At 45.4% G+C, this 27,568-nt stretch overlaps 2 protein-coding genes across 2 annotated transcripts; both read right to left on the bottom strand.

Moving 5' to 3' along the window:
* Positions 1–106: 106 nt before the first annotated feature.
* lats2 (large tumor suppressor kinase 2) lies at positions 107–22,091 on the bottom strand. The gene is made up of 9 exons (XM_068328696.1): positions 21,876–22,091; positions 16,138–16,833; positions 8,643–8,775; positions 6,996–8,566; positions 5,521–5,748; positions 5,091–5,445; positions 4,459–4,641; positions 4,248–4,354; positions 107–3,853 (listed from the first exon to the last, which is right to left on the bottom strand). Exons 2-9 carry the CDS (start codon positions 16,501–16,503, stop codon positions 3,299–3,301), a joined length of 3,498 nt encoding a protein of 1,165 aa, XP_068184797.1. The 5' UTR covers positions 16,504–16,833; positions 21,876–22,091; the 3' UTR covers positions 107–3,298.
* Positions 22,092–22,818: 727 nt separating this feature from the next.
* On the bottom strand, positions 22,819–27,379 carry LOC137605061 (uncharacterized). The gene is made up of 2 exons (XM_068329414.1): positions 27,137–27,379; positions 22,819–26,475 (listed from the first exon to the last, which is right to left on the bottom strand). The coding sequence occupies exons 1-2, from the start codon at positions 27,312–27,314 to the stop codon at positions 25,130–25,132; spliced, it is 1,524 nt and encodes a 507-aa protein (XP_068185515.1). The 5' UTR covers positions 27,315–27,379; the 3' UTR covers positions 22,819–25,129.
* Positions 27,380–27,568: the final 189 nt, after the last annotated feature.

A 27,568-nucleotide genomic window follows, 5' to 3' on the forward strand; every position in this document is an offset into this window, starting at 1 on the left:
AAATGAAAATTAGAAACACCACATGTTAATTGTCTGTGTTAAAATCTGATTATACATGTGCTATGAAACTCTAAAATAACAGCCACAAAGACAAACGACACACGTGTCCAAGATGGTTAATTTAATTTATACATACATTTTACACAAAAGGACTGTGAAAGCATTTTTACAAATTCTCAGTTCATACATATATGTAAAAAAAGAGACAGCTGTCCACATTACATCTTCTATAATACTGCGTAGACATACATTTTGAATATTAGCACAAAGAAATTTTGAAAAAAAGGGGGGAAAGATTAAAAAATATATATCTGTATAAATACAAGTTCAAGAGTAACAGAATTGCATCATACGATAAGGAGGATCAGAAACAACAAAAAGCTCCGAGAGAAAAAAATACAAAATGGAAACAATGCAAAAGAAAAAGTCAAAGTCAAATCAAAGATTGTCAGACATCGCTCTCCATCTTTGAAATAGAAAGCAAGAGCACATACAAGAACGGCTCACACACTGTGGAACTCACACACTCTGCAGAGAGGCTTGTTATAAAGCTATATGTAATAAAACTGTCCGTCCTGGTTCATGTGGATTGGCAATGCCGGGGGTGGGGCGATAAGGAGGGACGTCTTGTCGGACGCCTGGACCGGCATGGAGGAAAAGAACAGTGTGGGGGAAGAAAGGAAGCGCAGCACCTGCTTGAAGTCTGCTTCACAAAAGAGGAAGAACCCTTGAGCAAAGCATTCATCACGTCTGATCAAGAAGTGTTGCTACATAGAAGACTGGGCAGCTCAGAGGCTACACTGGCAATGTTAACAACATGGAAGATATGGGATACGACATCATGAAACAGACTAATGACAAGTCGCTGTTGCATGTGTGTCCATGCAACAAATAGACGCTGCATATGCAGTTATTCAAATTTGCAGCAATTCCCTTCAATCAACAGAAATTGATGCTTTAAAAATTAAACTGGTGAAAAGCCCTCTTGTGTGGAGCAATGTGTTGAAACCAAAAATGTAATTTTTGTGGGAATAGAACACCAGATTTGACATCTCTCCTTAGAATATTTAAATTGTTGATAAGAACAAAAAGGAGAATGAAAACAGAGCCAGTGAATGAAACAGAGCGCGCTCAGTCAATCTCCCCAGATCAAGACTGACAAGAACAGATAAAGTTCTGCCAAAAAGATGGATGAAAAGTCTATCTTTTGAGATTGTGCTGCTCTCTTTAAAACACAAGGCAAGTTTACAGAAAAACACACATTCAACACATCGTCTAGAAAATTATTAATAAAAAAAAAATCTGTAACAAATCCAATCCACACGTTTTCCATCATTCTACATCGGATTAACTGTAAAGTTCTGATTCTTCCACATCCTCAGTCGTTAAGTCAAATTCAAAATACTGCTGGAACAGTTTGGTGTGAATGAATCGAACGGTTTGACACACATAGTGGTTAGCATTTACTGATTGTCGATAAGCAAGAAAGATCTGGATGATTGTGTCTTCACAGCTCCAGAACAGATCATGGTACTGGTCCAGAGGAAGAAGACAAGAGTTAATCAATACTTAACCTTGTGGTCATATCAGAAAAAATAGAAAATGTAACAAACACTAACTCTAAATTGAAGTTCAACTTTTTTGTTCTATGACAGACACGATTCAATCTATTTTTTTCCCCGAATTCCTGATTCCAACCTGCCCCGCTCCTCCCCTCTACCAACTAATGTTAATCTACCCTCTCTTCCTGAGCCAGACTCCTCCTCACCCTCCTCTCCTGCATTCGGGACCAGCCCGGCCGCGGGAAGAGAAGGGCGAACCATCGGCCGTCGTCTCCTTCGACACACGCTCCAACATTCAAACCAGAAAGACACACAGCTCGTTACTTTCAGAGATCAATCACAATTATCGACAAAGCCAACACTTCCTCAAGCCACGACAAAAGAAAACAACAGGTACGCATGTAATAACAATAATAATAATGTAAATAATATTAACCACAATATTAAGCAGCATGTTGTAAGTGAATAGAGAAAATATATATAAACCATTATATTTGTACATTTCAGTACTAAACATTCAAAAGGATAAGTGTTTAGAAAACTATATAAAACATACTTTTTTTATTGCACATAGTCGAACTATCACATGTTTGCCGTTGTAAGAACATGTCGCTTTGTGTTTCCAAGACTCCAGGAGACACAGGAGGCTGGGCAAGTTATGCAACCATGGGATTAATCTTTCCAAAACAGCCCCTTGGAGATTGCATGATCCTGACAGGGTCGGAGCTTTCCCGCTCTGGATTTCATCCGATTTTGTTTTCTTGAACAGGGTTTTGTGTTTCGTTACGAAGTGTCAAACTGTGGCTACGCTATCCGCGCTGTGGATGCTCTCCTTGTGCCTGAGGGAGTTTGTTTTTGGAGGGAGGCTTTGAAATGGTCAAGAGTTGAGAATCAGTAACAGGAACCAAGTTAGGAACACAGTATTTCTGTAACAGCAAAAATATTACACATATCACAAACATGGTACGAAGCAGCTGAGGATACATAAGACGAAGCTGGCCAAACCAATCGATTCTCATTTTCTGAAATCTGATGTGAGATCTAAATTGAAGACAGAAAATATTACCTTTTAAAAACTGAATGCTACCAAAGGGGAAATGTTTTCTCTCACACCACATGATTGCTGCAAAACATCCACCGAATATGGGAGGATTCCTTCGTCCATCTGGTCTGAAGAACTTCTGAAAAATCGATTCGGCTTAGCCTGTACTGATAGTATGCATGTGCGTGCATGTGTAGCTTATTTTGCAGCAGCCATGAAAAAATCTCCCCCTCGTTGCGATCGTTGATTAAACTGGTTCCACTCTTCACATCTGTGCATTCAGTATTTGAGTGTAAAGCAGCCTGGGCAGAATAGGAAGTAGCTCCTTGGTCAGAAGATCGCAGTGGAGGTGAATCAGTCCCCCGTAAGACCAAGGGTGGAAGGAATGGGAGGAAAAATCGACGTCCCTACGTTCCCAAGAGTGTTGACAGTTTGTATCTGTCCCGTCTCTATCTTCAAACTCGATTCAGTCACACACAAATTCTTGGTCCCGGACCAGGGGAGTTTTGTATTTGAAGTCAGCTGTGATGTGTTTTATATTCCACAAGGTGGCGACGTTCATCACTGACTCTCCTGCAACTTAAGCCATCACACATGCCCGATATGCATAAATGCGCTAGACACACCTGTGCAGCATGCAGCACGTCTACACACAGACACACACAGAAGAAGAGCAGCGGCAGAGGGGGTGGGTTCAGACATAGACCGGCTCACACCCCTCCCCCTGCTCTCCCTCCTCTTCATCCTCATCCTCCTCGTCCTCCTCGTCTTGCTCATCCTCCTCTTCTGGGCCCAGGCAAGCAGCCCCCATCAAGCTGGACGGCCCCTCGCAGGCCTCCAGAGGCTTCGGGTAGCGGAAGGGGCAGCCGTTGTCGTCGAAAAACCTCCGGAAGGTGAACTCGTAGAAGGCGTGCTCTGGGTGCTTCCCGTGGGGGGAGCAGAGCATATCCAGGGCCCGGGTGCTGTCCCCGCTGTCGCTCCACGCCCCGGGGCCACCCTCCTCCTCCACAGGGTCGAAGTTGGAAGTGTCCATTGGGTGGGATATCTTGGGCCGGTAGGGGGCTGGTTGCTGGCGCAGATTGCTGGGGAAGTCCACCTGGGTGAAGAAAGGGTGCGCCTTGATCTCGCCGGCGCCGTTAGCACCCAGACGATCCTCTGCGGAGCAGCAGAGGCGCGCGATGATGTCGACAGCCTCTGGGCTCAGTTTGACCTGGGCTGGCACCTGCAGGGTGCTCTCCCAGTTAATAACCTGGGGGGGGGGGGGAGACAGGTTACTATGGTTACAGAATCAACAAGAAGTCGAATCCGACAACTGCATCCTAGAATGTTCCTCAGCTGGAGAATTGTCATTAAAAAAAAATCAAATATCTTTTTTCTAACCAAGCAGCAGATGGCAGCAAAGTGGTGCAAAATACAGGCTGTTGCAGCAACAAACACTGGATTAACTGCAGGCTCTTCAAATGCATGTTAATGTGTTTGCATTAAAATTTGCTTAAAACTGCTTCTTAAACTTCATGCACACAAATTCCCTTGCTAACACTATAAAACTAAAGGAATGAAGGCTAGATCTGATCCTGGAACAACAAGCTGGTATCCAGCAGTCAATCGGTGCTTCATTAATTAATCAAGTCTTCCTCACTGACCTTGATCTGAGTCTCAGTAGGTGTGGGGGCCAAGAAGGGCGGCTGTCCTACCAGCATCTCAAACAAGATCACCCCCACGCTCCACCAATCACAGAGCTGGGTGTAACCTGCACGCAAGACGAACAACAGATTCAACTGTGAGCGTTCTCACTGGTAAACACAGCTGTCAGCTATTCATACAGATGTTATTACCCATAATCCCCTCACCCACCTTTACGCAGCAGCACCTCTGGTGCAATGTAGTTGGGCGTCCCCACCAGTGAATGGGCCAGGCAGCGCTGATGCTGGCGGTTGGCGCGCTGCTCCAGTGTCATCAGCCGGTCGCCACAGCGACAGTTTGACACGTCGTCCCAGAAGTCACTGGGCTCCATGCTATCCTGTCTGACGTGGCTGCCTGCAGACAGAGCACAGGAAACGATGAACGATGTTATCTGTCTTTGTTTATTCTCCATTTAGAGGCAACGCTCGTGTGGACCACAGAGGCGTGACACAAGAATCAGTTCAGTATTACTCTACAATTCTCCCTCCACACTGGATTCTCTAATAACAGAGTAGCAGCTGGGTCTTATGGCTAAATGCACACCAGCGGGTCTGTGTTACGTCTTGTTTATAATATGGCCAAATCCTCAGGACGCTGCTTTTCCACAAACTATAATTTTCTGGTCATAGGTCGCCTCTGTTTCCTCTTTAGGTGCTCTCACTTTTGTCTTCCTGTACGCCCTCCGAGGCAAAACTCTCAAATCAATGATCGGCAGAAATTGCAAAAATGTGTTCTCAACATTTGTTCAAAGGCACCAGGAATATTTCTATTCAGATATTTCTTCAAGCACCACCACGGCTCACCTTTCTGGTAGTACTTCGAGTTGTGCGTCCAACGGAAGCCGGTGCACAAGCCAAAGTCGGTCAGCTTGATGTGTCCGTCCAGGTCTATGAGGATGTTGTCGGGCTTGATGTCGCGGTGGATGAAGCCCATCTTGTGGACACTCTCGATGGCCAGCGTCAGCTCCGCCACGTAGAAGCGCGCCAGAGTTTCGGGGAACACACCCATTCGGATGAGCAGGCTCATCATGTCTCCACCGGGGATGTAGTCCATGACGAAGTAGAGGCTGTCGCGGTCCTGGAAGGAGTAGTAGAGGCGCACCACCCACTCGTTGTCCGCCTCCGCCAGGATGTCCCGCTCTGCTTTCACGTGGGCGACCTGCACAACCAGTCATCAGTTTCTCTTCTAAACAGTAATATCATGGACAGTATGAAAAATGATGTGCTAAATCACCTGGTTACGGTTGAGGACATCTTTCTTGCGCAGTGTTTTCATGGCATAAAGTGCGCCTGTATCCACTTTGCGTGTGAGACACACTTCGCCAAAGGCGCCTATGCCCAATGTCTTGATTTTGACAAACATGGACTTGTCCATTTTGGCACGGCGTAGCCTGTTGTAGTTGGATTCTTTCTGGTTTAACATCTTCCTCATTTGCTCCTGCTCTGCTTCTGATAAACCAGCCTGATCAGGGAGGGAAGGGACAGAAGAAAAAAAAAACAGTCAAAAGATAACCCAACAACAACCAAAGTTATTTATTGTGTGGAATAGATGATCTGTTGTTGGTCGTTGGCTGACATTCTCAAGACGAGATAAAGTTTATACACAAGATAAATGAACTACATTCTTGCGTTAGTTTGCTCTGCCACCCAAGGGCGAACTGAGATAAAGCCAAGGACAGCAGCAGAGGAGGGTTACATGTTTCTGATGAAGATGGTACTGAAAGAGCGAATCGATCAACACCACACAAAGGTTCACTTTCCGCTCGGATAACCTTCAAAAGCGTGATTCTCGCATAATATTTTCAAAAGCTCTGCACTGAGTCCCCTGCAGTACCCTGACCTTTGTTGTAAAACGCATTTAATTCTGTTAGCTAACTGTCTGGGTCTAGCTGTGGTATTTTTTCAACTTCAAAAAAAGGCTTTTCTAAGATCGAAAAAAGGGCAGAGGCCAAAGTCATGAGTCGGGACGAGCTCATGCAAACACAAAAGTGAATTCATTGACTTTTCATTCTGAGACAATGATCCTGTTGTCTAAAACCATCCTGGGGGAATTTTCTGAAAACAACCACGACCCTAACCTGTGGTTTTTCAGGCCTTGACCTCATTAGCTACAAATTCGTTATATTTTACTCCAAGCTTTTTTTCAAAAGTGGCATTTTAACTTTGTAACCCTAAAATTGAAGATATTTTCTTTGAAAAATTAGGGTTGTTTGGGGATCATCGGTTGAGGACCACCGAATTACAGTTTTATTGATTTTATTAATAACGATGTCATAATGGTTTAAGTAAAAACAAAAAAAGAGTAAAATCATATACAGTATTAGTTTTATCAAAATGTAATAAAATTGTATATAAATAAAAATTGTAATAAAAATACAGAAAGATGTAATACTTTTTTTTTCCACTGTTGCTTTTCACTCAATAGTTTTCTTTGCCTTTAATTCATGTATTCTCCTGCACCAAGCTGACAACAAGCACACTTGTACCCAGGCTAAACCAGACAAGCACACTGGTGTGGTCTTCTAACTCCCATTTAACCAAATAATTGGTGTACGAGGACCCAGGTGGCCTCGCTAGTGGAATAAATCATTCTAATGTGGACGGACCACACCACAACTTGAGCAGAGTGATTCAAAAACTACCTAAAATCAAATAAACATAAGAATATCAATCTCATTGCCTTAGCAGCTCAGCTAAAGGCCGTCCTACCTTGGACATCTCCTGCTCCAGCTGCAGCCTGCGGTTCAGCTTTTGCTGGTAGGTCTTCATCACGTTCTCGATGTGCTGCTCCATGTAGAACTTGAAAGCGAACGGCGAGTAGGTCTTGATGCGTGACTCCCTCTTCTCCTCATCGCGTCCGTTCTTCCTCACCGGCACCGGAGACGTCTGGATTTGTTTCTTGTCTTTCACTGGTTTTTCTCCTTTCCCCATCTTTGCCTTCTCTTTGACCTGCTGGCTCTCTTCGGCTTTACCGCTCCCCCCGCTGCCACCGTTTGCGCCTCTGGGGGCGGCGCCGCTGAGGTCCTGAGCTCCGCACATCGTTCCTGCTCCTTCAGTGACTCCCGGTTCACCAGGAGCCCCCGACATGAGCAGGTTTTTGGGGTACGGTGGTGGCGGACAGCGTGGCTCCTGGGCAGGCTCCAGTGGGTAGGGCTCCTCCGCCATGTAGGCCAGAGGCTCCCCGGCTTCCTGCGCCGTCATCCAGCTGGGGTGGCATGGCCCCACTGCCGTTTTGGGCTCCGGCCTCATCACGCGGATGCTCTTGACGGGCTGCTGGATCGGCGGGGACGTGACGGCGGTGATGGTGTTTGGGGGGCCCAGGGAGGTGTCCTGTTTGCCGGCTGTGGGTGGGGCAGTCATCGCTGGCCGGACGCCGTTCGGTCCAGCGGAGCGACTGTTGAAAGAATTTGTTCGGCTGGGAACGCGGACCTCCCCCCTGAAAGGCCCCTGGGGCTGGGGTTGACGAGCCGGAGGGGCCCCTTCGGGACCCGGTGGCCCTGCCCAGTGATGCTCATACAGATCCAGGTTGAGGCTGGCCCTGGATGGCGTCATCAAGCCCTGGGGGATATCTGCAAAGTCGGGGCCCATGGCCCCCACCCCGCCTGGGGAGCGGGACATCATGTGGACCTGATGGGAGGTGGGGCTGGCCTGACGTGGGTGGGAGTGAGGCAGGTACAGGTTAGCGGGGTACCCCCCACCTGGACCGGCGCCTTTCCCTTGCATGTTGACGTAGTTGTCTGGGGGTGCCATTGGGGGTGGGGCCATCTTGTTCTGAAAGGAGGGGGTCCTCTTGACTCCATAGCCCGACGGCTCCATCATGTGGGGCCGGGGGTGGCTGTAGTCGTAGTGCGGGCCCGGAACGGGGACCCCTGGTGGCTGGGGCTGGAGCTGCAGGGGCTGGCCGGGGACGTTGTAGCTCATCATGGGGCCGTGCTGCTCGATGGCGCCCGGGTAACCCTTCTGCTGCGCTCCTGGTGGGTACATGTTCGTGGGTGGGTTGCCCTGGGTGGCCATCACCGGCGGGTAGGTGCCCATGCTGGGGGGACGACCCATTGGGTTTCCCATGGCGGGGCCTGGTGCTGCACCAGACGGGGGCATCATGTAGTTCATGACGGCGGGGGAGCTCAGGTAGGGTCTGGGCATCTCGCCATCAGGACCGTACCCAGAGGGGCCCTCATACATAGGCGCCCCCATCTGGTGGTAAGGAGGCATGGCACCCGCCTCGCCCGAAGCCTCCAGTGCAGGCCGATGGTCCATCGAGTTCGGTATACCGGCTTTTCCTAAAAGAACCAGGAAGAATCGATTAGAGTCTAAATTCATCAAAAATAGCAATGAGCTTTCGGAGGCTAACTGTACCTGGTGATGTCTGCTTGATGACGCGCACGATGAGCTCATTACGAGGGTCAAGGTAACCCATTTTGCTGATGTACTCTAAGGCCGCTTCGATGTTCCTACTTCCTGTCTGCTTCAGGGCACGCACCGCCATCTCCTGTGAAGCAAATAAACGGGGAGATCAGGAGTGGTTTTGATGAGAAATAAATAATAAGGAATAAATAAACAATAAATGTGGTCTTTTCACACCAACAAACACAAAAACCTTAAGTACGTGACAAAAGAGCAGATTTCCACGATTGATCACACAAAAAAGCACAAAGACAACATCTGCCACGGAGTCTTCACACACGCATAAAGAACATAAAGAACACACATCAGGCGTCTTCAACACCTGCATCCTCTGTACTCGGGGTTACATACCGGTGACTTCCTGTCTATCACAACAACACAAAAAAAATACATTACCACAACAAGATCCAAGGGCTGGCGGAACCTGGGGGAAATTTCAGAAACATACTGAATAAAAGTGGGTGGAAAAGTTTAACATAAATAATTTATTTCTCAAAATACCCAAAAAAGTCACATTTTATTTTTGAGAAGAGAAAAGAGAGCCGGAAAAGATACTTAGTCAGCTTTCAAAGCAACTCTGAGCCAAAGCAGTTATCATACCGCCACATAATAATTTGTAATGGGTGCACTTATTTCCTGAGTGACTCAGTGGTTGTGTTTGAGCCGCTGGGTGTGGCTGTGTGCACCTCTGTGGTGCGAACACATCAGCTTCACTCAATCAAAATTCCATTCTGTCTACACCGGAGTTTAACACCAGTTTACACAAATTTCACATCATTACTCACCTTATCGTTACTCATTCATGCTAATCCTATCGTCACTAGCATCATAATCTCGTTTCAACTGATTCAAAGTGTGAATGGTTGTGGAACCTTCTGGGAAGACGACTCCTGATTCAAGAGGTTCAGTTGCTTCCGATTCAACCTCCAAGGATCTTGATTCCTGATTAATTCTTTTGTCTACGTCTGGGATTTGTTCCCGAACATCACATCACCTTCATATTTCTGTTAGCTGCCTTGAGACATCGCCTTAAATTCCAAGTGAACCAAACACAACCAAATTCCAGGAACCAAACAGAGGTGAGCAATGTCACATGGATGTAATGACGGCAATGGTGATAATGGGAATTTGAAACCATACAGCTGTAACTGAATTATTTTCTTCAAAATCTGACATCCTGACGTTTTTCCTATCATTCATGATGCGCCGCCAAAATTATGACTGGAAAAACCTTGCCTGAGATATTAAAAAACTAAAAATACCAACATAAAAGAAGGACTGGAGATCATGTGGAGTGAACCATCACTCCATTATCCGTCCCTCTCTTCAGTCATGGATGTGCAGCTCATCCCAGGCTCCAACAGGTGGCTTGCTATAGAAGATATGTAGGTCACCTATGTGAAAAATGTGGGTTAACCACTCTGGTATATTCTATTCATCAGCCGCGGTGTAATTTATGATTGAGACCGAGTGACAAGAATGTGAAGGAGGAAACATGCGGAGCGGCCCTCTTCCTGACTTTATGGACTTTTATTATACACAGCCCAGCATTCCTTTCCTGTCTTAATGCAAAGCAGAAGATCTGGAGAGCTTTTCAGGTCAGATTCGAACCAGAAATCCAGTCTCTCCCTCCCGCTACCCCTCCGCAGACAGGGACATCGTCATGAGTACGCAAGTGATGGAAAGACACAGTCAACCAATTGTGTTTCTAATTTAAAGTTTCACGTGTTTGGGATTTATATCAGGAGAATTATGAATCGTGAGAAAAAGGCGTATCCATCCGAACCCCCATCCGAACTGCTTTTTCCTGATGATGCAGTGCGTATGAGCTAAATATAGATTTCTGACCAATCAAAAGCCACCAGGACGTGAGAAATGACGATATTTAAATCTGGATTGAAATATTTCAAACCTTCTCAGTGATATTCTGTCGCTCCTCCTGGTTAAACGAGGGAACAGCAGCCATCAAGAAAAAACGTTTGATATTGACTGACGACTTATTTTCAGGGATTTCTTAAAACCATCCTCCTAAATTAATTTTATGATTATAGTAAAATTGACACTGAATGAATACTGGGTGTCTTAATTAACAGTTTTAAACCATAATCATAAGAGACTGGTGCTCATTTCTATTACAACAGATGAGTTATCACTTCTGGAGACGTCCATTAAGTCTCTCCGGGACGATCCAGACTGCTGCCGCCAGCATTTCTTAAAAGAACACAGAGAACCCAACACATTATTCTTACCCTTCTATTTTACAATGGTATAAAGATCCTTTGAGAAGATTTTACAGCGCTGTTGCTAGTTTATAAATCACTCAGCAGCCAAGGTTAGGAGTCAAACAGATGTTGGGTGAGTCAGACCTGCTTTTAGCTACCAGTGTGCTACATGCAGATGAAGTCGACTCCCCAATCAGCTTCAACATGCAGCAATTTAGCTACTTTAAATTTAAAAAACCAAACTACTCTTTGCAGCTTTTAATACAGTTTCTCTATTGCATTTATTTCTTTCGGTACATTTTTTTCTGTCTTCAGTTCCTCCACCATAAAAATATACATTCTCCTTGCCGGTTTCCGAAGACATGTGGTCTCAGTTTGGGTCATAAATCTGATGTTTTCTTTTAAATGTTGCCTTTGCATTCTATACAATCTTATAAACTCTGTCATTGAGACACATTACAACCATTCATTACAAGCATTCCTACATACGCTGCATAAGAAGTTCTAAGGAAGCTTGACCCAAAGTGTTCCAAACCACTTGATCATGAGAATCATTATAATTGTTCCCATTCCTCTGTGCAGCAACAGCAGGGTGAAACCAAAACGACACGTTTTCATCACTATTTTCACATCGTTTTCCACTGAGCGATGTTTGACTGGAGCTTGTTAATGACATCATCTGGCTGTGATTATTCTTTTGTGAACGGAGAATTAAGAAAGCTTTTAGCACCACTGACTGTTTATCTGCGGAGGCGCTAAACTTGGCGATGAGAGTTAATGTGACGTTTGGTGTCAAATCCAAACAGCAGGGCACTGCTGTGGGCACATTTAGGCTGTAAAATGAATGAAAAAAGGAGAACCCAAAACCCCAAAACTACACCTGCAGATCTGGTGCTGAACTTTAAAAGATATCCTCTGCAGTTAGTGAGAACACGCTGCATTCATGGAGACGGTCCACTCTCAAAGCCAGAAAATGCCGACGTGACACATTATCTACGTCTTCTGTAAAATGCATACGTGTGCGACGTCCATCGCACTGGCGTTAAATACTACAAATGCACGCATGCTATTCCTTGGGTTTGCTCCCACTGCAAGTTCAAACATACATGCATAACTATGCCCCTTCAAACACACATACCAATGTTTATACTTAGTTTCCTGTGTGTACGTGTGTGTGTATCTGTTGCATTCCTGCATCGCCAGCAGAGCGCTGGCTGCCAGAGCCACCCAGTAATGTCACATTATGTCCTTGTCTGTGTCGGCCTTTAAAGCTTGTTTACCCCTGCAGAACTTTGTGTCCGATCCCAATGTTCCTCAGTGACAATGAGGACTGCACTAACACATTTATAGCCTCTTCCTGAACACATTGCTGGTCACGCGGACGGCTTTGGAAAGTTTCCTAAAGTCCTGCACTTAATTGATTTAAGAGACAATTACTTTTAATATCAGGACACAAAACGTTCACTACTGCTGACCCACAAGGTTCCGGTGTCTCAGTAGCCTCTAGATCTGACACAGAAGTTCTAGGATGATGTTCCATGGAGCAAGGATTTAAAAATAACTTTTGGGGTAGCTGGATCAGCATCTGGAAGAGATAGAATGATGTTCCAGGAGGAAAATGACCCAAAGAAAATCCACAAAGTTCATCAAGGATTGGTTGCAGAGGAGCCACAGAAAACCTCAGGAGGAAGATGGTTGCAGCACATAAACCCAGGTATATTATGGCTTTGCCCCCCCCGGAGGAATGGGCTAAGATTCCTCAGGTACAGCAGACGAGTCTCTGCAAAGTACTAGAGATAAGTGTCATTAAAGGGTTAAAGCAGTTTGAGACGATCGGTAAAAGTATTTAGGGTCACAACTGGGGGAAAAACACCCAGAGCTTTTCAAACCGATCTTAGATTTATTCCCTGCGACCATCTTGGTTCAAATACTTGAGAAAAACACAGTAATACTTTGTGCATTTTATCTCTTAGATCACTGTGTGTGTGTGTGTGTGTGTGTGTGTGTGTGTGTGTGTGTGTGTGTGTGTGTGTGTGTGTGTGTGTGTGTGTGTGTGTGTGTGTGTGTGTGTGTGAGGAGCTGGGAGGAGGCCTGATGACCTGAGCTGTCATGGCGACAGATGTTCCTCGCTCGCATTCCCCAAGCCAGGAAGCAGGAATTCAAGCTATTTGTATTCTGGACAGTCGTTCTCCCATCGTTCTCTCTCTCTTAACTCGCTCCGTCAAAAATACCCAGACCACATTTGTACCCTTTTCATAATGGTTGCGGCCCAAAATCCACCAAGCTATCCCAAACGCATAATCACAAGCCTCCAAACTCGACACAACACAAGAAAAACTTCACTGACTGACGGACATAATGAGTCGCTCTCACACACTCTCAGCATTTCATTTTTATTTTAGTTAATTTTTTTGCAGGGTGACCATAAAGAGTTTTTTTTTTCTTTAATATTAGTTGCCTCTTTGACCCAATTCAACACATTTCCCCCCCCCCCCCCCCCCCCCAAAAAACCCCAAATCAAAAACATCTGCCAGAATTTCTAAACCCAGATGCATGGGGATGCTGATGGGGACGTCTTCCTCCCTCGTCTTCCTCATCCACTGCAGCCATGTGTAAAAAGCTCCGTTGTTGAATCAGTGTGCGCCAACTCTTAAGGTCACGCCGTACTTAGAAATTATTGCAGTGTGAACGGAGCAAAGCCAACACCAACATGTAGCTCATAAACACTAACACGTACGCCGCCTCCAAGTCCTGTCCTGTTAGCTTAATGGTTACATAAACACCACGGCGTTCAAGGCTTTAATTTAATGCTTAAAGAGCGGCGGGTTCCTCCCCCCCCAGTGGCGGTTTGTCCTGTACGTACAGTAGAGGACTTGTGAGGACGGTCGATAACGCCGAGCATTCCTTCATTTCCTCTCTTTCCTCTCTGTCTCCACGCGTGGCACTAACCCCCACCGTCACCAAAAAAAAAGAACGTCCTCCTTTAAAAAAATGTGATTATGTAACACGCCACACTGCGCCCCTGATTCGCTGCAGGAAGAGGAAAGACATACAGGAAGAGGAAAAAGGCCCAAAAAAATGTGGGCTGCCTCCAGCAAATGGGAATTGGCTGATGGGAAAAAAGGTCCAGAGGTGAGTCGGGACGTCCTGGAGACTGATCAACATGTAGAATCAGCATATGAGTCGGTGCACCTGTTTTGAGTCATCCTTTAAAATGTGTGTCAGGGGAAGTGAACCGCGCCAAGAAGCTCCAGCTGTAAAAAGGTGCACACAAACTACCCTGGAAGGCTTCTTCTGGACTGTAATTTACACTCAAACTGGATTAAAAGATTATATTGCATTTTCGCACTTAAAACGTGGCATTGATTCTGGAGAAATATGCTTTTAATGTGAAATTATTTGAGAGAAACCACTTCCTGAAGTGAAAATTAAGTATTGGATTCTAGATTATTCGCACCTTAGAATAAAGGAATTTTATTCTAAGATATAAAACGGAGAAAGCACAGCACTGCAGAGAGATAAAGCCAGAGCGGGGTGGGGGGATATATTGGGTGGAGACTCGGCTGTAGCAGACGGAACAGAATCCACCCTGCTGCCATTGAATGTTAACTTCCTGTTTGTATTGACTGGGCCTGCTCTGCTCTGCTCCATTTACAATGGAGGGCATCCAGCAGAGGAAACGGCTGCAAATGTCGCCTGGAGGCTTTTCGGGGTCTCCTTTTATCTTCCCAGATGTTTGAAATGTGTGAGAGAAAGCTTAAGTCGGATAAACTGGTTCCTGCATCACATGTAGCATCACCAGCCTTTTGCTGTATCAGATGCTAACTGAACTACCCCACATTCCGCTCTTGTCTGTTGTGACTATTAAAAAAATGCAGCCTTAAAGTGTGACAAAATTGTCCCAGTACTGATAATCAAGGCAGGGAAATGAGATGCTTGCAGCAAACGGCCAACAAACAGCGGTTCTTCTGCTGCCACAAGTCCAAAATCGATTGGATTCGGCCCCACGGCCTTCGCTGCGGGGGTAGCCTCATAACTCTGCCGGGAGCTGGGGGAAGTTTTTCGTAATTCTGTGCATATTCTCGAGCCGAGCATTCCTCACATGCCAGGCTCCATGGCAGGGCCCGGCCTGGAGTTCTTTAACCGCGGCGGTACCGGACCTAAACCGGAGCAGATGCTTTAGCAGATGAAATGCAGATAAGATTGCTCAATTTAATTGGTCAAACCTGCATGACTGGCATTACTCAGGGGCATTCCAAGAATACTTTTCAGCAGTCCCCCAAAGGAAGTTGATGAATAACATGATTGAGAAGAGACTATGAAGTAGAGTTCTGTTGAGCAGTGTCTGTGCTGCTTTCCACTGGTTTGCTGTGATGTGAAGTTTGTTACAGCTGTTATAAAGTGCCTCCTAATTGGATTTTTATTTAACAGTAAAATGACAGCAGAGTCCCACAGACTCACAGACACAGGAAGGGTATTGGGTCGCAAACAGTCATAAATCTATCACTGAACCAATCAGCATTCAGCATTTTGAATGGATGGAACTAATCTGGAGCTAAAACCCAGAACCTCCCACCACTTCCTTTACTTTCCATTTTCTCTGCTCACATTGATTTTCAGAACTTTTGTGTCTTTTAGATATCAATGAAAAGTCCTAATGATCTTCATCCTGGTTCCACATTGAGGCCACATCACTAAAGTTATTTCGATCAAGGGGATTCGCTGCAAACAGCCTGGTTCTGGATTCACCGGACATGACAACATTTGGATTTTTGGTCCGGGGGGTTACCTTACTACGGCGATGTACACTTGACAGATAAGGCTTGTACTGTATTGGGTCTATGAGTGTGTGGCACTGTGGCCACATAATAAATTCCTGACTGAAGGAGGTGGGGCGGCTTCGACTTCTGAGAAAAGAGACTCTACCAGAAGAGAAACACTTGCCAAAACATACACACACACAGCACCAACACACTCGTACAGTGTATTAATACACTTGACAATACACCCTTTGTCTGTGAGACTCCTGTCCATGGTGCACACATCCATGTTAAGAATACACAGCAACATTTCAATTGCATGATGGCAACAAGAAATGAAGAATCAGGTGCGACTCCTATATCTTACCTTCATGAGGACGACTGATTAACACTTTAGAACAATTTATATGATATTAAAGTCGAATATAAGCAAATGATCACATGATCTCACACTTTGAGGCTCACCTGGTCACAGCCAGCGTTGACCAGCTCCTGCAGCATTTGCCGGTTGACCTCCCCAGCACCGGCGGGGTGTCCCGACCCAGAGGATGGACCTGACTCATTGGCGAAGGGCATGAGGGACTTGCGGATCTCCCGCAAGGCATTCTGGTAGTTGTTGAACTTCTGCGGAGGTCGGAGCTGCTGCTGTCGGCTGGCTGTGTCCTTCCCGCTCTTGCAGTCGGCCCCCCTGCTGCCCTCGGTCCGGGAGCTGCCCCCGTGCAGGGCTTGGCTTACCAGCTTGGCGGGCTGCTTCAGACCCTCCTTGATCTCCTGAAGCCTCTGGCGGGTGTTGCCCACATATGGGGCAGCCGGGAAAGTCTTTGGCCTCATGGCCTCAGTGCCCAGAGCAGGCACCTACTTAAAAAGGGAAACACACACTGGAACTGGCCCTCCCCAAAAGATTCCTTTGAACACACCTGACCCAAACAAATTAGCCTCCAGAAGCGCCGATAGGAAGCAACCTCCTCTGCTTCCCTGTTTTGTTTGCGTGTCTCTTTGTGTTTTCTTCCTGCTGCTGCCCGTGGGGTAGACGAAGGTGAAGAGTGGTACTACAGGCATTCCATGGTGTAGCTTTCAAGGCTCGGGTTCCAGCGTATTCCAGGAAATGCAGCCGGTCACGAGGGCACCGTGTAGCCAAACCATGATGCTGCTAACATCCGCCTGTGGAGGAAGGGTTGGAGTTAAATCATGGGGACTGCGGTCAGGCACAGTGTTATTTTCTGAAATTAAAGTAGGCACTAGGAAAGTTGTGTTGGTAATTAGACAAAACATACGGAATGTTAACAGCTCTTTAGAAAGGACACCACTAATGGATATTTAGATACTCAGCAGTAATTGACGATAAAGACAGTGGAATTCTGAATATGTTGGCAAACCAAATCCGGAGTTACTACTTCTTACTCATTCATGTTGACGCTATCAGCGGATTCCAGCAGAGCAAAGATTAATGATACGAGTACAACTGTTTTGAATCTGGAGTGCATGTTCGCTGTCTTCTTTCGTGTCATCAGTTATTGGGATTCAATGCGAACGGGTGAGAAATAAGAGTCAAATAAAGTTGTAGAAGACAAGATCGGCATTTAAATCCAGTTTAAATTTGTCTGCAAAACGAGTCCGCCCTGGTCGAGAGCTCTACTGCACACCTAATGCATCATTTGGGAATGCTGGAGGCCATAAAACACCACCTGACCCCCCTCCATGCCCCCCATCCGTGCATAGCTGTGGTTGCAGAAGTCACTCCCAGTCACTGCATACTTCAGCAACACGGTCATCGGTAAACACCCCAGCCAGAGCGCAGAGCTCTGACACGGGGTCAAAACGAGTCAGCGACCCCGCCTGGTACCCCCCCCCCCCCCCACCGGCTGCACGATGCTCCCCAGTGATCGGACGTCCAACCCCGTTTGACAGCCTTATCTGGAGGAACATGCTCCACATTCTACCACAACAGCCTTACTCCTGCAGGGCAGATGGGATGACGTGTGGAATTAATGCACATGTTTCCACTGGGGGGGTATGGGAGGTGGGTCCCTCACGTGAAGTCCCACACTGAGACAACAACACAGAGTTTGAGGTTTTTACCAACTTCGGGGAAAGTTATATTCAATTGGATCTCAATTTTTACATTTTTTACCACTTTTTTTTTTAATATATAAAGATTCAGACTTTTCCACAAGAGTTCATTGTGGATCGGATGAAAAAGAAGAGTGCCGTCCCAAGACAGTAAAAAAATATTCTTATGGGTAACTTGCAGAATGACAACAGAAGCAGAATGCAAGCGTCAAAACCAAACCTGGAGGATCCTGCCAGAAGATTACAACAGAGGAGAGATTTTACGCTTTCACAACATCGGTTGTTTTTTATTCTGCTGACATGTTTTCCTCTCACTTCTTTAAACTTGTGATCCCGATTTCCTGCAAAGAAGACCCTGAAACGGTCATGGGGGGGTGGTTTCCTGTCCAGCTCCACATACCTCGTCGAGTCAGATCCATTTTTCTTTTGGGCAGGCAGGTGATGTCTGCGCTCCAGATACCGATCTGATTTGTTAGCTTTATTGAAGAGCTGCCAGACTCATTCTAGCAGGTTTCAACACGCTGTGTTTTTAAAAAATCTTGTCTACTACTCCAACCACTTGTGGAGCAATTTATTTAATTGGTCTGGTTGAATTACAAGGGTTCTGATTGGCAGGGGAAATATTTAGCAAATTAATCAGATTATCTAAGTCATATTTATCCTGGCACGTTTATATGATTGATGAATCGAAAGAGCTCTCTTCCTCTTCCATACTTGTCAATGGAACTTGGGTATCTGTGTGTTCCTTTGCTGTTTGGAGATGTACTAGGTTGATTTAGAGGGTGGGATACAATTGAAGGAAACCAGAGAATAGTATACTCCAGTAAACAGCAGGCCTATTGTTAAAACTGTTATATAAAAGAAAAGATAATGTTGACATAATCCCAAGTATTTAGATTCTGTTACTCTCATTGAGTAATTAGATTTTTATTATCAATCTAATAATACAGGTGAAACAAAATTTATCTTTCTACAGATAGACCCATTGAAACACTGGAGGGACAATTTAATCCAACTAGATTACACAAAAAAGATGGAGGCTTGGAAAAAAATTGGCAAAGAGGTAAATTCTTGAATCCTACTTTCAGCTATTATCACGGGAATGAATTACTCTTTTTACTCCTTTTATTATGCATTTAATATCAAACCAAACATATCATTAAAAAATCTTTCATACACATCAACATGTTGATCACCTACAATAACATAAATCATCTGGAAAACATCAACATGAATTTGGACTTCTGCTAAAATTGCCTTGGAGGGACCGTTACTCCAACTGGCCACTAGGGGGAGACTGAAAAGCTTTGACTTTACTATAAATAAAGTATACAGTATATAATAATTTCTCCAGTAGCTTTTACAGAACAGTCGCAATAGTAAAAGGTTAATTGGTATCGCTGTTACGCTGTTTTACCTGACAACTGCCTGCCAATCAGAAACAAGTATTTCATTGCTCCATGTGGGAGGTCAGAGGCTCTTTTGCTAGCTGCTAGCTCAACACTAGAAGAATATATTTCACCAAATTATTTTCCTTTCACAAATAAAAGCATTCTTTTAAATACTCTAATATTCACATATACATATATATATATATATATATATATATATATATATATATATATATATATATATATATATATATATATATATATATATATATATATATATAGCCTGGGGTAATAGCATTTACACCAAAGAAACCAAACATAGAAGCTTTTTAACTCCGTCCACCAACCCACCTCCACCCTGACCGACTTCATTCCTTTGGGCCATTTTTGAGAATGACACAGCAATTACTTTTTAGACAGAAAAAAACTTTGCATGGACAAAAACGTGCTTTTACAATATTTGGGTGGCGGGGGGAGGGTGGGAACAAGGGTGCCAAGTTTCATAAATATCTCCTCATCTCTGGATCCCTTGCCTCCATTCCTGTGATGCTTTAGGTGCCACGAGCGACCAAAGAGCATTCCAGTCCACAAGTAACTACAAGTAAACTCATACCACTGCTGAATTATGGGAAAGTCTATTATTATCTAAATAAACAAACAAAACCAAGAATTATGGATGATCTCTGTCTGGAAACAGGCTTTAAGAGGGTGTTGGTCCAGGCTGAAATATTTACTGGAAAGAACATTGTGTAAAATGAACACACAGACGAATAAAGACGCAAAGAATGCTTCCATACCGAACCCAAACCATCATCAATACACTCTGTTCAAACCTTCACACTGACTCCTGATTGGACTGCATTCAAAATGGGCAGATACGTTCAGTTTTTGAGAAAATACCTGTATATGAACCACTCATTTAGTTTGATACTAATATTTAATCTTTTTTTTAAAATTATAGGGCACAGATGAAGTCTTTATTGGGTTAAGATTCTTTCTAAAGCAAGGCAAGTATATCATAATGCTTGAACCCAAACTAGACAAGACTCAAATACTTTTGCTTGACTCCCATAAATCCAAATGTTCATTCATTCATTCATGATGACAAAGTTAGAAGCAAAAATTCTGTTTTTAAGAGCTAAATGGGATAAAGTTCACATGGGATGCAGTTCTAGAATAGAATCTTCAGGGACTCAGGGACTTCCTGCCCTTTGCCAAAATATGTCGTTGTTTTACTTTCTCAAAAATACCAACGTATTCATTCACATAACAATCGCAGAACTGTTGCCAGACTTTATCAAGGCTGTCCAACGGATATCTGAACTGTTACATCCCATCAGCTGTGTTTTGGAAACTAGAGAGCAGAGAAAACTAAACTTTTCAAAAGGCAGCTTTGAAACCAGGTTGGACGTATCTCTGACACAGGAAGAAAAAGATGGACAGACCTCCAAGATGTAGCTCATATTTACAAACAGAGGAAGACTTTTTAAGATCTACTTTTTATTGCCCCCTTCGGGAAATTCTTTCTCTGGATTTGCCCGACCCCTGAGGGGCAGTGGGCAGCACTTTGGACATACAGGGTTCAACTTCGGGTTCTTCTTGGACAACCTCTGTAAGCACCTGATCCCAAATAGCCCGGAGCTTCTTTGCTTTTTTGCCACCATGCTTCTTTGACAATATTCAATAAATCACACAGGCCAAAGCTTTAACAACTACAGCCGTCATCCGCCAGTATCCACCAGCAGTCTAGCGGTGACTTCTCTCCCATCATTCCCTTACAGATGCCTGACGCGATGAGATCCAGCTGCAGTCCAATACCTGATAACACCATCGCCCCCAACCACCATAATAGAAGCATAGGGGGACAAACTGTTTCAAAAATGTGACCCCTGGCCTGAGGGAACACATCAACAAGGTCATAATGTGTCTAAATAAAAAGTAGGCTGTTATGATTTGGGGTTTTTTTATATCTCGGGGAGCAATGATCGGCATCCAGAGGAGTTGGATGGCACAAGAGAAAACACATCCAACACCGGAGCCTTCTGGTGATTAAAGGTAATAAAAGTGTAATGAACAGACTACAACATGTGTAATTATGCATTATAAGCAAACATGCAGGCCTTAACTTTGGGAATAAAATGACAATATTTTATGGGCTGTGTGATTTTTTTACCCCAATGTTTTCTTATATTTTCCCCTTGTTCACCACGTGTCACTGATGTAGTAATATTTTAGAGCCCTTCATGAGCTACAAACGCCAAAATGACTGCAGTGCATTTTATGAAACATCTCAGAGCTGATCATCTGCAGAAACGAAGGAATTTTAGAATGATAGATTTGATTTCAAATGAGCATTAAGTATTAAAATAGCAAATAAACTTCTACTTTGTGCCAGAACTTTTTAACATTAACAAAATGGTGTCTGTGGGGTTCTCAGTCTTGCCCTGGGGGGCATGAAAACTTTCGGAAGCCCCTGTTGGAGCGTCCTGTGGCCTTCCTGACTGTATCCCAGTCTAGAGCTGGGGGGTCGGGGGTTGGGGGTGTGGGGGGGGCTGAGAGGAGGACCACCAGAACCAGAGTGGTCCCGGTTTCCCTAGAGACCGAAAAGCAAAGAGGAAAACACTGTTCCCCTTTCCTTATCCTCACTTCTACACAGCCGTGACGAATTTTTTCCTCAGCAACAAGTCGTGGAAATACATTACACCACCACTCCCCTCCCCAAAAAAGCGAGTCTCAACTTACCATGTGATAGAAAAAGTAGCACGAAAATTGAAGAATAACTCCCGTCAAGAGACTTTTCTGTTCTCGACCCGCGGGGTTAGAGCCGAAGAGCCGCGTAGAGACGGAGGAGAGAGCTAAATGTGATGAAACGAGCCTCCATTTTCTCCCCTAGACTCCAGGCAGGATCAGAAATGCAGCACAAAGTTGGACACTCGGTGCATTGTTAACATTCCACAGGTCACGTGACGGACCGACGCACGTCAGCACGACGCCAAAGGTCGTCTAATCGACGTCGAGCGTCACTCTAGAGGGTTTTGGTTGAGCTGTCGCCTCTTCCGTGTTTGCATAACGGTTCAGCGAAAAGTTCTTTCACCACCGGTTTTCCTCATTTCTAGGCGTGAATGCGAAGGTTAAAAGTTTTCTACTTTGTCTGCTAGATAGCGTTAGCGATACGGTTTGGCTATGCTATTCACAGCGCCGCTGATAAAAAACGATGATAAACATCTGGGTGCGTAATGACAGCTTGAATCAAAAAAGGTTCGACTTTAAAGCTCCACGATTAATTTGTAAGTTAAAACTATTTAATATGACTGATAAAAGTACTTCTTCGTCGAGAAAGAAGACGTTTTGTGAGAATCCGGTGGATGCAACCAGCTTTGTCCATTATCGGATGCGCCAAAATTGTACTGAGTGAGATGTCTTCATTTTTTATACTCTTTGACCGCACAAATTCTGGGAGGGGCTTCCTCCCATGCATTTCTCCCCTTGATAAATTAAAAAAATATCAGTACATTACTCAGTCACTCCACTCTGGCCCTGGAAGGAAACAGAGCCAAGGGCCACAAACCAGTGCGAGTCCAAATTAAAAGCCTATTCTCTATTATCACAATGTTAAACACACTATGAAACATCACCAACAATAAAATAAAAAAATACAACTCCTCAGTACTGAGGAAGAATCAAAGGCATTTCTCAGACTTTAATTTTTCGGTCACAAAGGCAATAATGTGGAAAATGAGCAAAAAAATCAAATAAAAAACTAAAAGTTGTACATCATGGAAGCACATGCATCCTCAACAATAAAGGCAAACAGCTAGAAATTAAGTGTCAGACATTAGGAGAACTCGCCTATAAGAAGCACTTTGTAGTTAATGAGATGTGAACAATCAAACCGTGTTGTGTTTCATGGAAGAATCTTCAACATCAACTACGTTCTCTTCTATCAGAGCAGATCTGATGCGAGAATATAACAGATCCAGCTATATAATTATTCCCTTTGCTACATTTGATAATTTCAGAAGCATCGACAGCTGAAAAAACTGTTTTTAAATAAGACGTGAAACAACTCAGTACCATCACACCATCCAAGACTTTTAAGTATTACTCTAAAAGCACTGGAGTTTACCAGTTTCCAGATACCAGTGTGGCGAGGACAGGAAGCACGTCTACTAAAACAGATCTGAAGGATGAGTTTCATGCTTCACCAACAAAAAGCATCAGCAGAAGAGACAAAGTCTGACTTGTCAAGATCAGATCGTGCATTTACAGTTCAAGAATGGACGAGGAAATCGCTCACAAGAAGGAATAACCAATCGGTGGCTTGGGAGCAGAAGGCACATTCCAGTTTTGGCTTCCATAACATGCCTGTCGGATCAGCTCAATGCTTCACCACTATAAGACAATCTTCCTACTGTAGGGGAAAAGCTTTTCCAATTAATTGTAGGCTCTGAGCCAAGAACAACAACCCGTTCTCCTAAGGGAGATTTATCCTGTATTTACACACTGAATTATTAAAATTAAGGGGAACCCTTCTGCCTCTACACATTAAATCTGTGGATAATAAAGTGATGCCGTGAACGTGCTGGCTATACTTCCATGTTTAGCTCGCTACCTGAAGGAGAAAAGGGCCTAAAGCATTTTTTTTTTCTTGCATGATGCAAAACACATTAGTAGGAAAGTGGCTGATTGGTAACAGCAGTACCAGCTTTACAAACTAAGGCACGAGCAACGGGACAACAAAACACACATTTCATCAAGGAGGGTCTAACTGTGTGAAGCCAACTCGGAAAGCACTATCAGATGTTTGCTCAGGATTCGATAAAAAACAGATTTATCACTTTGTGCGACTGCATGTCAGCCTGTATCTGAGCTTAAATAACAAACGCTGAATGTCATTCAGAAACTAAATGATTACCCTTCTTAAAAAAACAACAGCCTGAAGCTAACAGAAGCATCCTTGTGGTGCGTGGTCCTGCTTCAACATGGTCACAGTCGTTCAGGACAAAACACACTGTGCTAAATTACACAGTCTCAAATTAAATCAACATTTTTTTCCAGTCCTGAAGCCGTCGAGCAAAAGCCTGTCAACAGCACGAGTGCCTGCGGGGAAAACCCTCGCTGTTCGCCGTTCAGACAGCATTCCTTTAGGAAATCCCATTTTTCTACCACTTTCAGTGATGCATTGGTTCGGAGTCACCGTAAAGAATCAGATTGTCCCACTTCCTGCAGTGACATGTATTTAATGGAGAGCAACGCAAATCAGAAATGCCTTCTCATTTTATGGAACAAAATGAGAAGGCATATCGGCGCGTCGCTGAAAAACCACAAGCAGAAGCATCAACGTTAGTGTGGAGAAGAGTGACATCATCATTGAGACAGCACTCGTCTGATCCTGACTCGTGTTTGATCCACTTTAGTTCTTCTATCACACAGCCGATTGGCGTTGTGTGAAGCTCATGGGGACAGGAAGGCCCCGCCCTGGAGGTGTGATGAACCAGGAAGTTGTTCCTGTTCTACAGTACCAGAAAACACAGCGTGGGAATTAACACCAGGTTATGTGGTCCTACCAGGTGACTCATCCCTTAAAAATAAACGGTGAAATAACGTCTAGATTACCCAGCAATCCCTCAAAACAGTCATTAAGCGTGACGTTTCCATCCTGGGCTTATCTGCAACTCAACCCGCTCGATAGGTCTTTGAATTGTGTGAGCTGTTCTAGATTCATCAGCAGGAAAAGAAACACAACACCCCTTCTACCAGAGAGGAGGGTGGTGGGAGTGGGAGTGGGGTGATCCGTGTCATCAGTTGCCCTCGAGTTTATGGGACTGACAAACATAAGAAGACGCACGAGGTTAGTGAACAGAACCTCCTTCCTTCACGGCTCTTCTTCCTGTAAACGGATGACATCACATCGTCTCAGAACGGACGGAAAGACACGCAGGAAGTGGACGTTTTAGTGGCCAATCATAAATCCGTGGGACGCGATCCCAGGACCGTCACTCCAGCGGCGCAGCGGAGATGCACAGATTGTTTAAGGCACAGGCGACCTGGACGATCTTATCAAAGGTGGAGAGGTTGGAGGTGCGCTCGGAGGCGGCGGTGAACGGGCTCTCCACGGGGCCAGTCAGCATGGCGTACCTCCGCTTCACCATGGAGATCACCCTGTGGACGTGCTTCTGCACGCTCAGCGCCTCAGAGGAGGACCCCGCCGGCGGCGAGCCCTCTGGGCCGCCGTACGCTTCCCCCTGGTAGCCGCTGGCGATCCTGAACAAGGCTCCTCTGGCGGCGACCGAATCGGCGATGTCCAGGTTGCGGCTCGCCAGCACCACATCTCCTGGGAGGAGCTTGCACAGTAGGCCACACCCCTCGGCCAGGCTTTTATCGCTGATGTTTCCCAGCACGCCTCGAGAAACAAAGGTGACCACGCCCTGTGGAGCCACACCTATCAGGTACTTCAACACATTATGCGTCATCTCCGCCCCCTGAGAGCTTGGCGCCGTGACCTGCTGGTTGCCCCGGGAAACTGGCTCCTCGTAAGGCACGGTGAAACAGTCGATGATGACGGCGCAGTCGGGGTGGGAGGTGCGTAGGGCCGCCGGAAGGTTCTTCCGGAGCTCAGCCCTCGATGGCCAAAAGACGGCTGTTGGCACCAGGGTGGCGGACATGATGCCCACCATCTGGTGCACCGTCCTGGTCACCGTGCCGACCTTCACGCCGAAGCGGTAGGCCAGGTCCTGGTTGCGGAGGTCGAGGCGGAGCCGCATGAGCGTCAGCAGCAGCTGCTGGAACTTGGTGAGCTTGACGTTCTTCATGGCGTCCATGTGAGGCACCAGCAGCCACATGACCGTCTCCAGGACGAAGTAGTTGGGTAAGCCGGTGTAGAACTTCACCTTCTCCGCATCGTTCCTCAACGAGCTCTCGGAGAGAGACATCTTCTCCACCGACTCCCTCAGCGTCTGGTTCTCCTTCTTTAGTGCTTTCAAGATGCTGTCAAAGTTAGCGGACACGTCTGACACTTGGGTGAACCTTCCTCTCTTGCTGTCACTCATACACTCGTCGTCTTCATCGTTGTCTTCATCGGTGCTCAGGGAAGAGGATGCACTTTCCTCCATGCTGGCTTCCGGGTGCTCCTCCTCTTGAACCTGACCCCCCCCCGCCGCCGCGGACTGGCCCTGGCCCTGTAGGAACAACAAGGCGTTGGCCGCCTCCACGCGAGCTTCCTGCTTGTCGGAATCTCGGCTCTCCAAGACGTTTCCTGGTTCCTTCATGGCTGACGATAGAGGAGCTGCGGTGAAGACGGACGGAACATAATCTGGAGAACGTGGGTTCTTCACCTGTTTACCTGGATGGGAAGAAGATGAAGAACACGTTAAACTGTCTACTCCTTGTCAAAGAGGAACGAGGTTTGACATCCCATGATCCGAATTATGAGGTTCATTTGTGAATGCGACGACTGAAGGCGGTCACACATGGAGCAGCGTGACACGGACTTAATCAGAACTTTATCTAACTTATCTTCTCCTGCGTTACTTTGTTCAGCAGACTCTGTCCACCAGATTAAAAACATCTGGGTCATGGATCACAACACTGCTGCATCTACAATAAACGGATAAGAATATAAAATATTTACAGTGACCAGATAAAGTCGATTAGGAACACATTTTTGTTTGTTAAATATTGAGTTACAGGCTTCAAAATAGACAGAAAAAATACCACAACCAATCACTCATTTGTGGATTCCAACCAAAATTTGAAATACAGATTATCAAAATTAAATCTGCATAACTCACTGACAAGTAATTTTTCAGGCGTCATTTTAATCCCAGTAATCCAAGTGTTTACCATTTGATATATATATAAATAGAATTTAGTAGTTTCAAAATATTATAATTAAAAAAACGCATTTAAAATGATCAATTCGACCACATCAAAACAACATCACTTGTGAATCCCTCCACGCATGATTCCAACAACCTGCGCCCCCCCCCCCCCCGGATCCCCACCTGAGATGAAGTGGGTGCTGCACAGCCTGCTGCCGTCGTTCGGTACCCAGCCCTCCCGGTTCACGGCGGCTATCCAGCGCTGCTTCCTCTGCGGGTCCCGGGGGAAACGGTAGAACGACAGCGAGGTGCCCGGTGTCCTTCGGTTCCTACAGCCGGCCACCACACATGTGTGAACCATAGTAAGGCCACAGAGACGCGTGGAGGTGTCCACGGAGAAGCGTGGAGGTGTGTGCTTCTGCCTGGTGGGTCTGGTGGGGTGTTTTGACTCCCAAAATGGCGGCCGATCGGAGTGTGACAAAAAAAAAAATTGAACGTCATCGCTGGTCGTTTCCATTCAGCGATCTAATTGGATCATTTAAAGGTGACGTCACTTGGAATGCAAACCTTTTAACAGCGAAAATTATTTAGCAAAAATATCATTTGTGATCTCAG

This window comes from Antennarius striatus, chromosome 12, assembly GCF_040054535.1.
Source record: "Antennarius striatus isolate MH-2024 chromosome 12, ASM4005453v1, whole genome shotgun sequence".
In the NCBI taxonomy this organism is placed as follows: domain Eukaryota; kingdom Metazoa; phylum Chordata; class Actinopteri; order Lophiiformes; family Antennariidae; genus Antennarius; species Antennarius striatus.

Coding starts and splice junctions, on each gene's coding strand:
- LOC137605061 (XM_068329414.1), bottom strand. CDS start 27,314: ATGGTTCACACATGTGTGGTGGCCGGCTGTAGGAACCGAAGGACACCG. Junction 26,476..27,136: donor CAGCACCCACTTCATCTCAG/GTGGGGATCCGG, acceptor CTTCCCATCCAG/GTAAACAGGTGAAGAACCCA.
- lats2 (XM_068328696.1), bottom strand. CDS start 16,503: ATGAGGCCAAAGACTTTCCCGGCTGCCCCATATGTGGGCAACACCCGC. Junction 8,567..8,642: donor CATCAAGCAGACATCACCAG/GTACAGTTAGCC, acceptor TGGTTCTTTTAG/GAAAAGCCGGTATACCGAAC. Junction 4,642..5,090: donor CTCGAAGTACTACCAGAAAG/GTGAGCCGTGGT, acceptor CTCTGTCTGCAG/GCAGCCACGTCAGACAGGAT.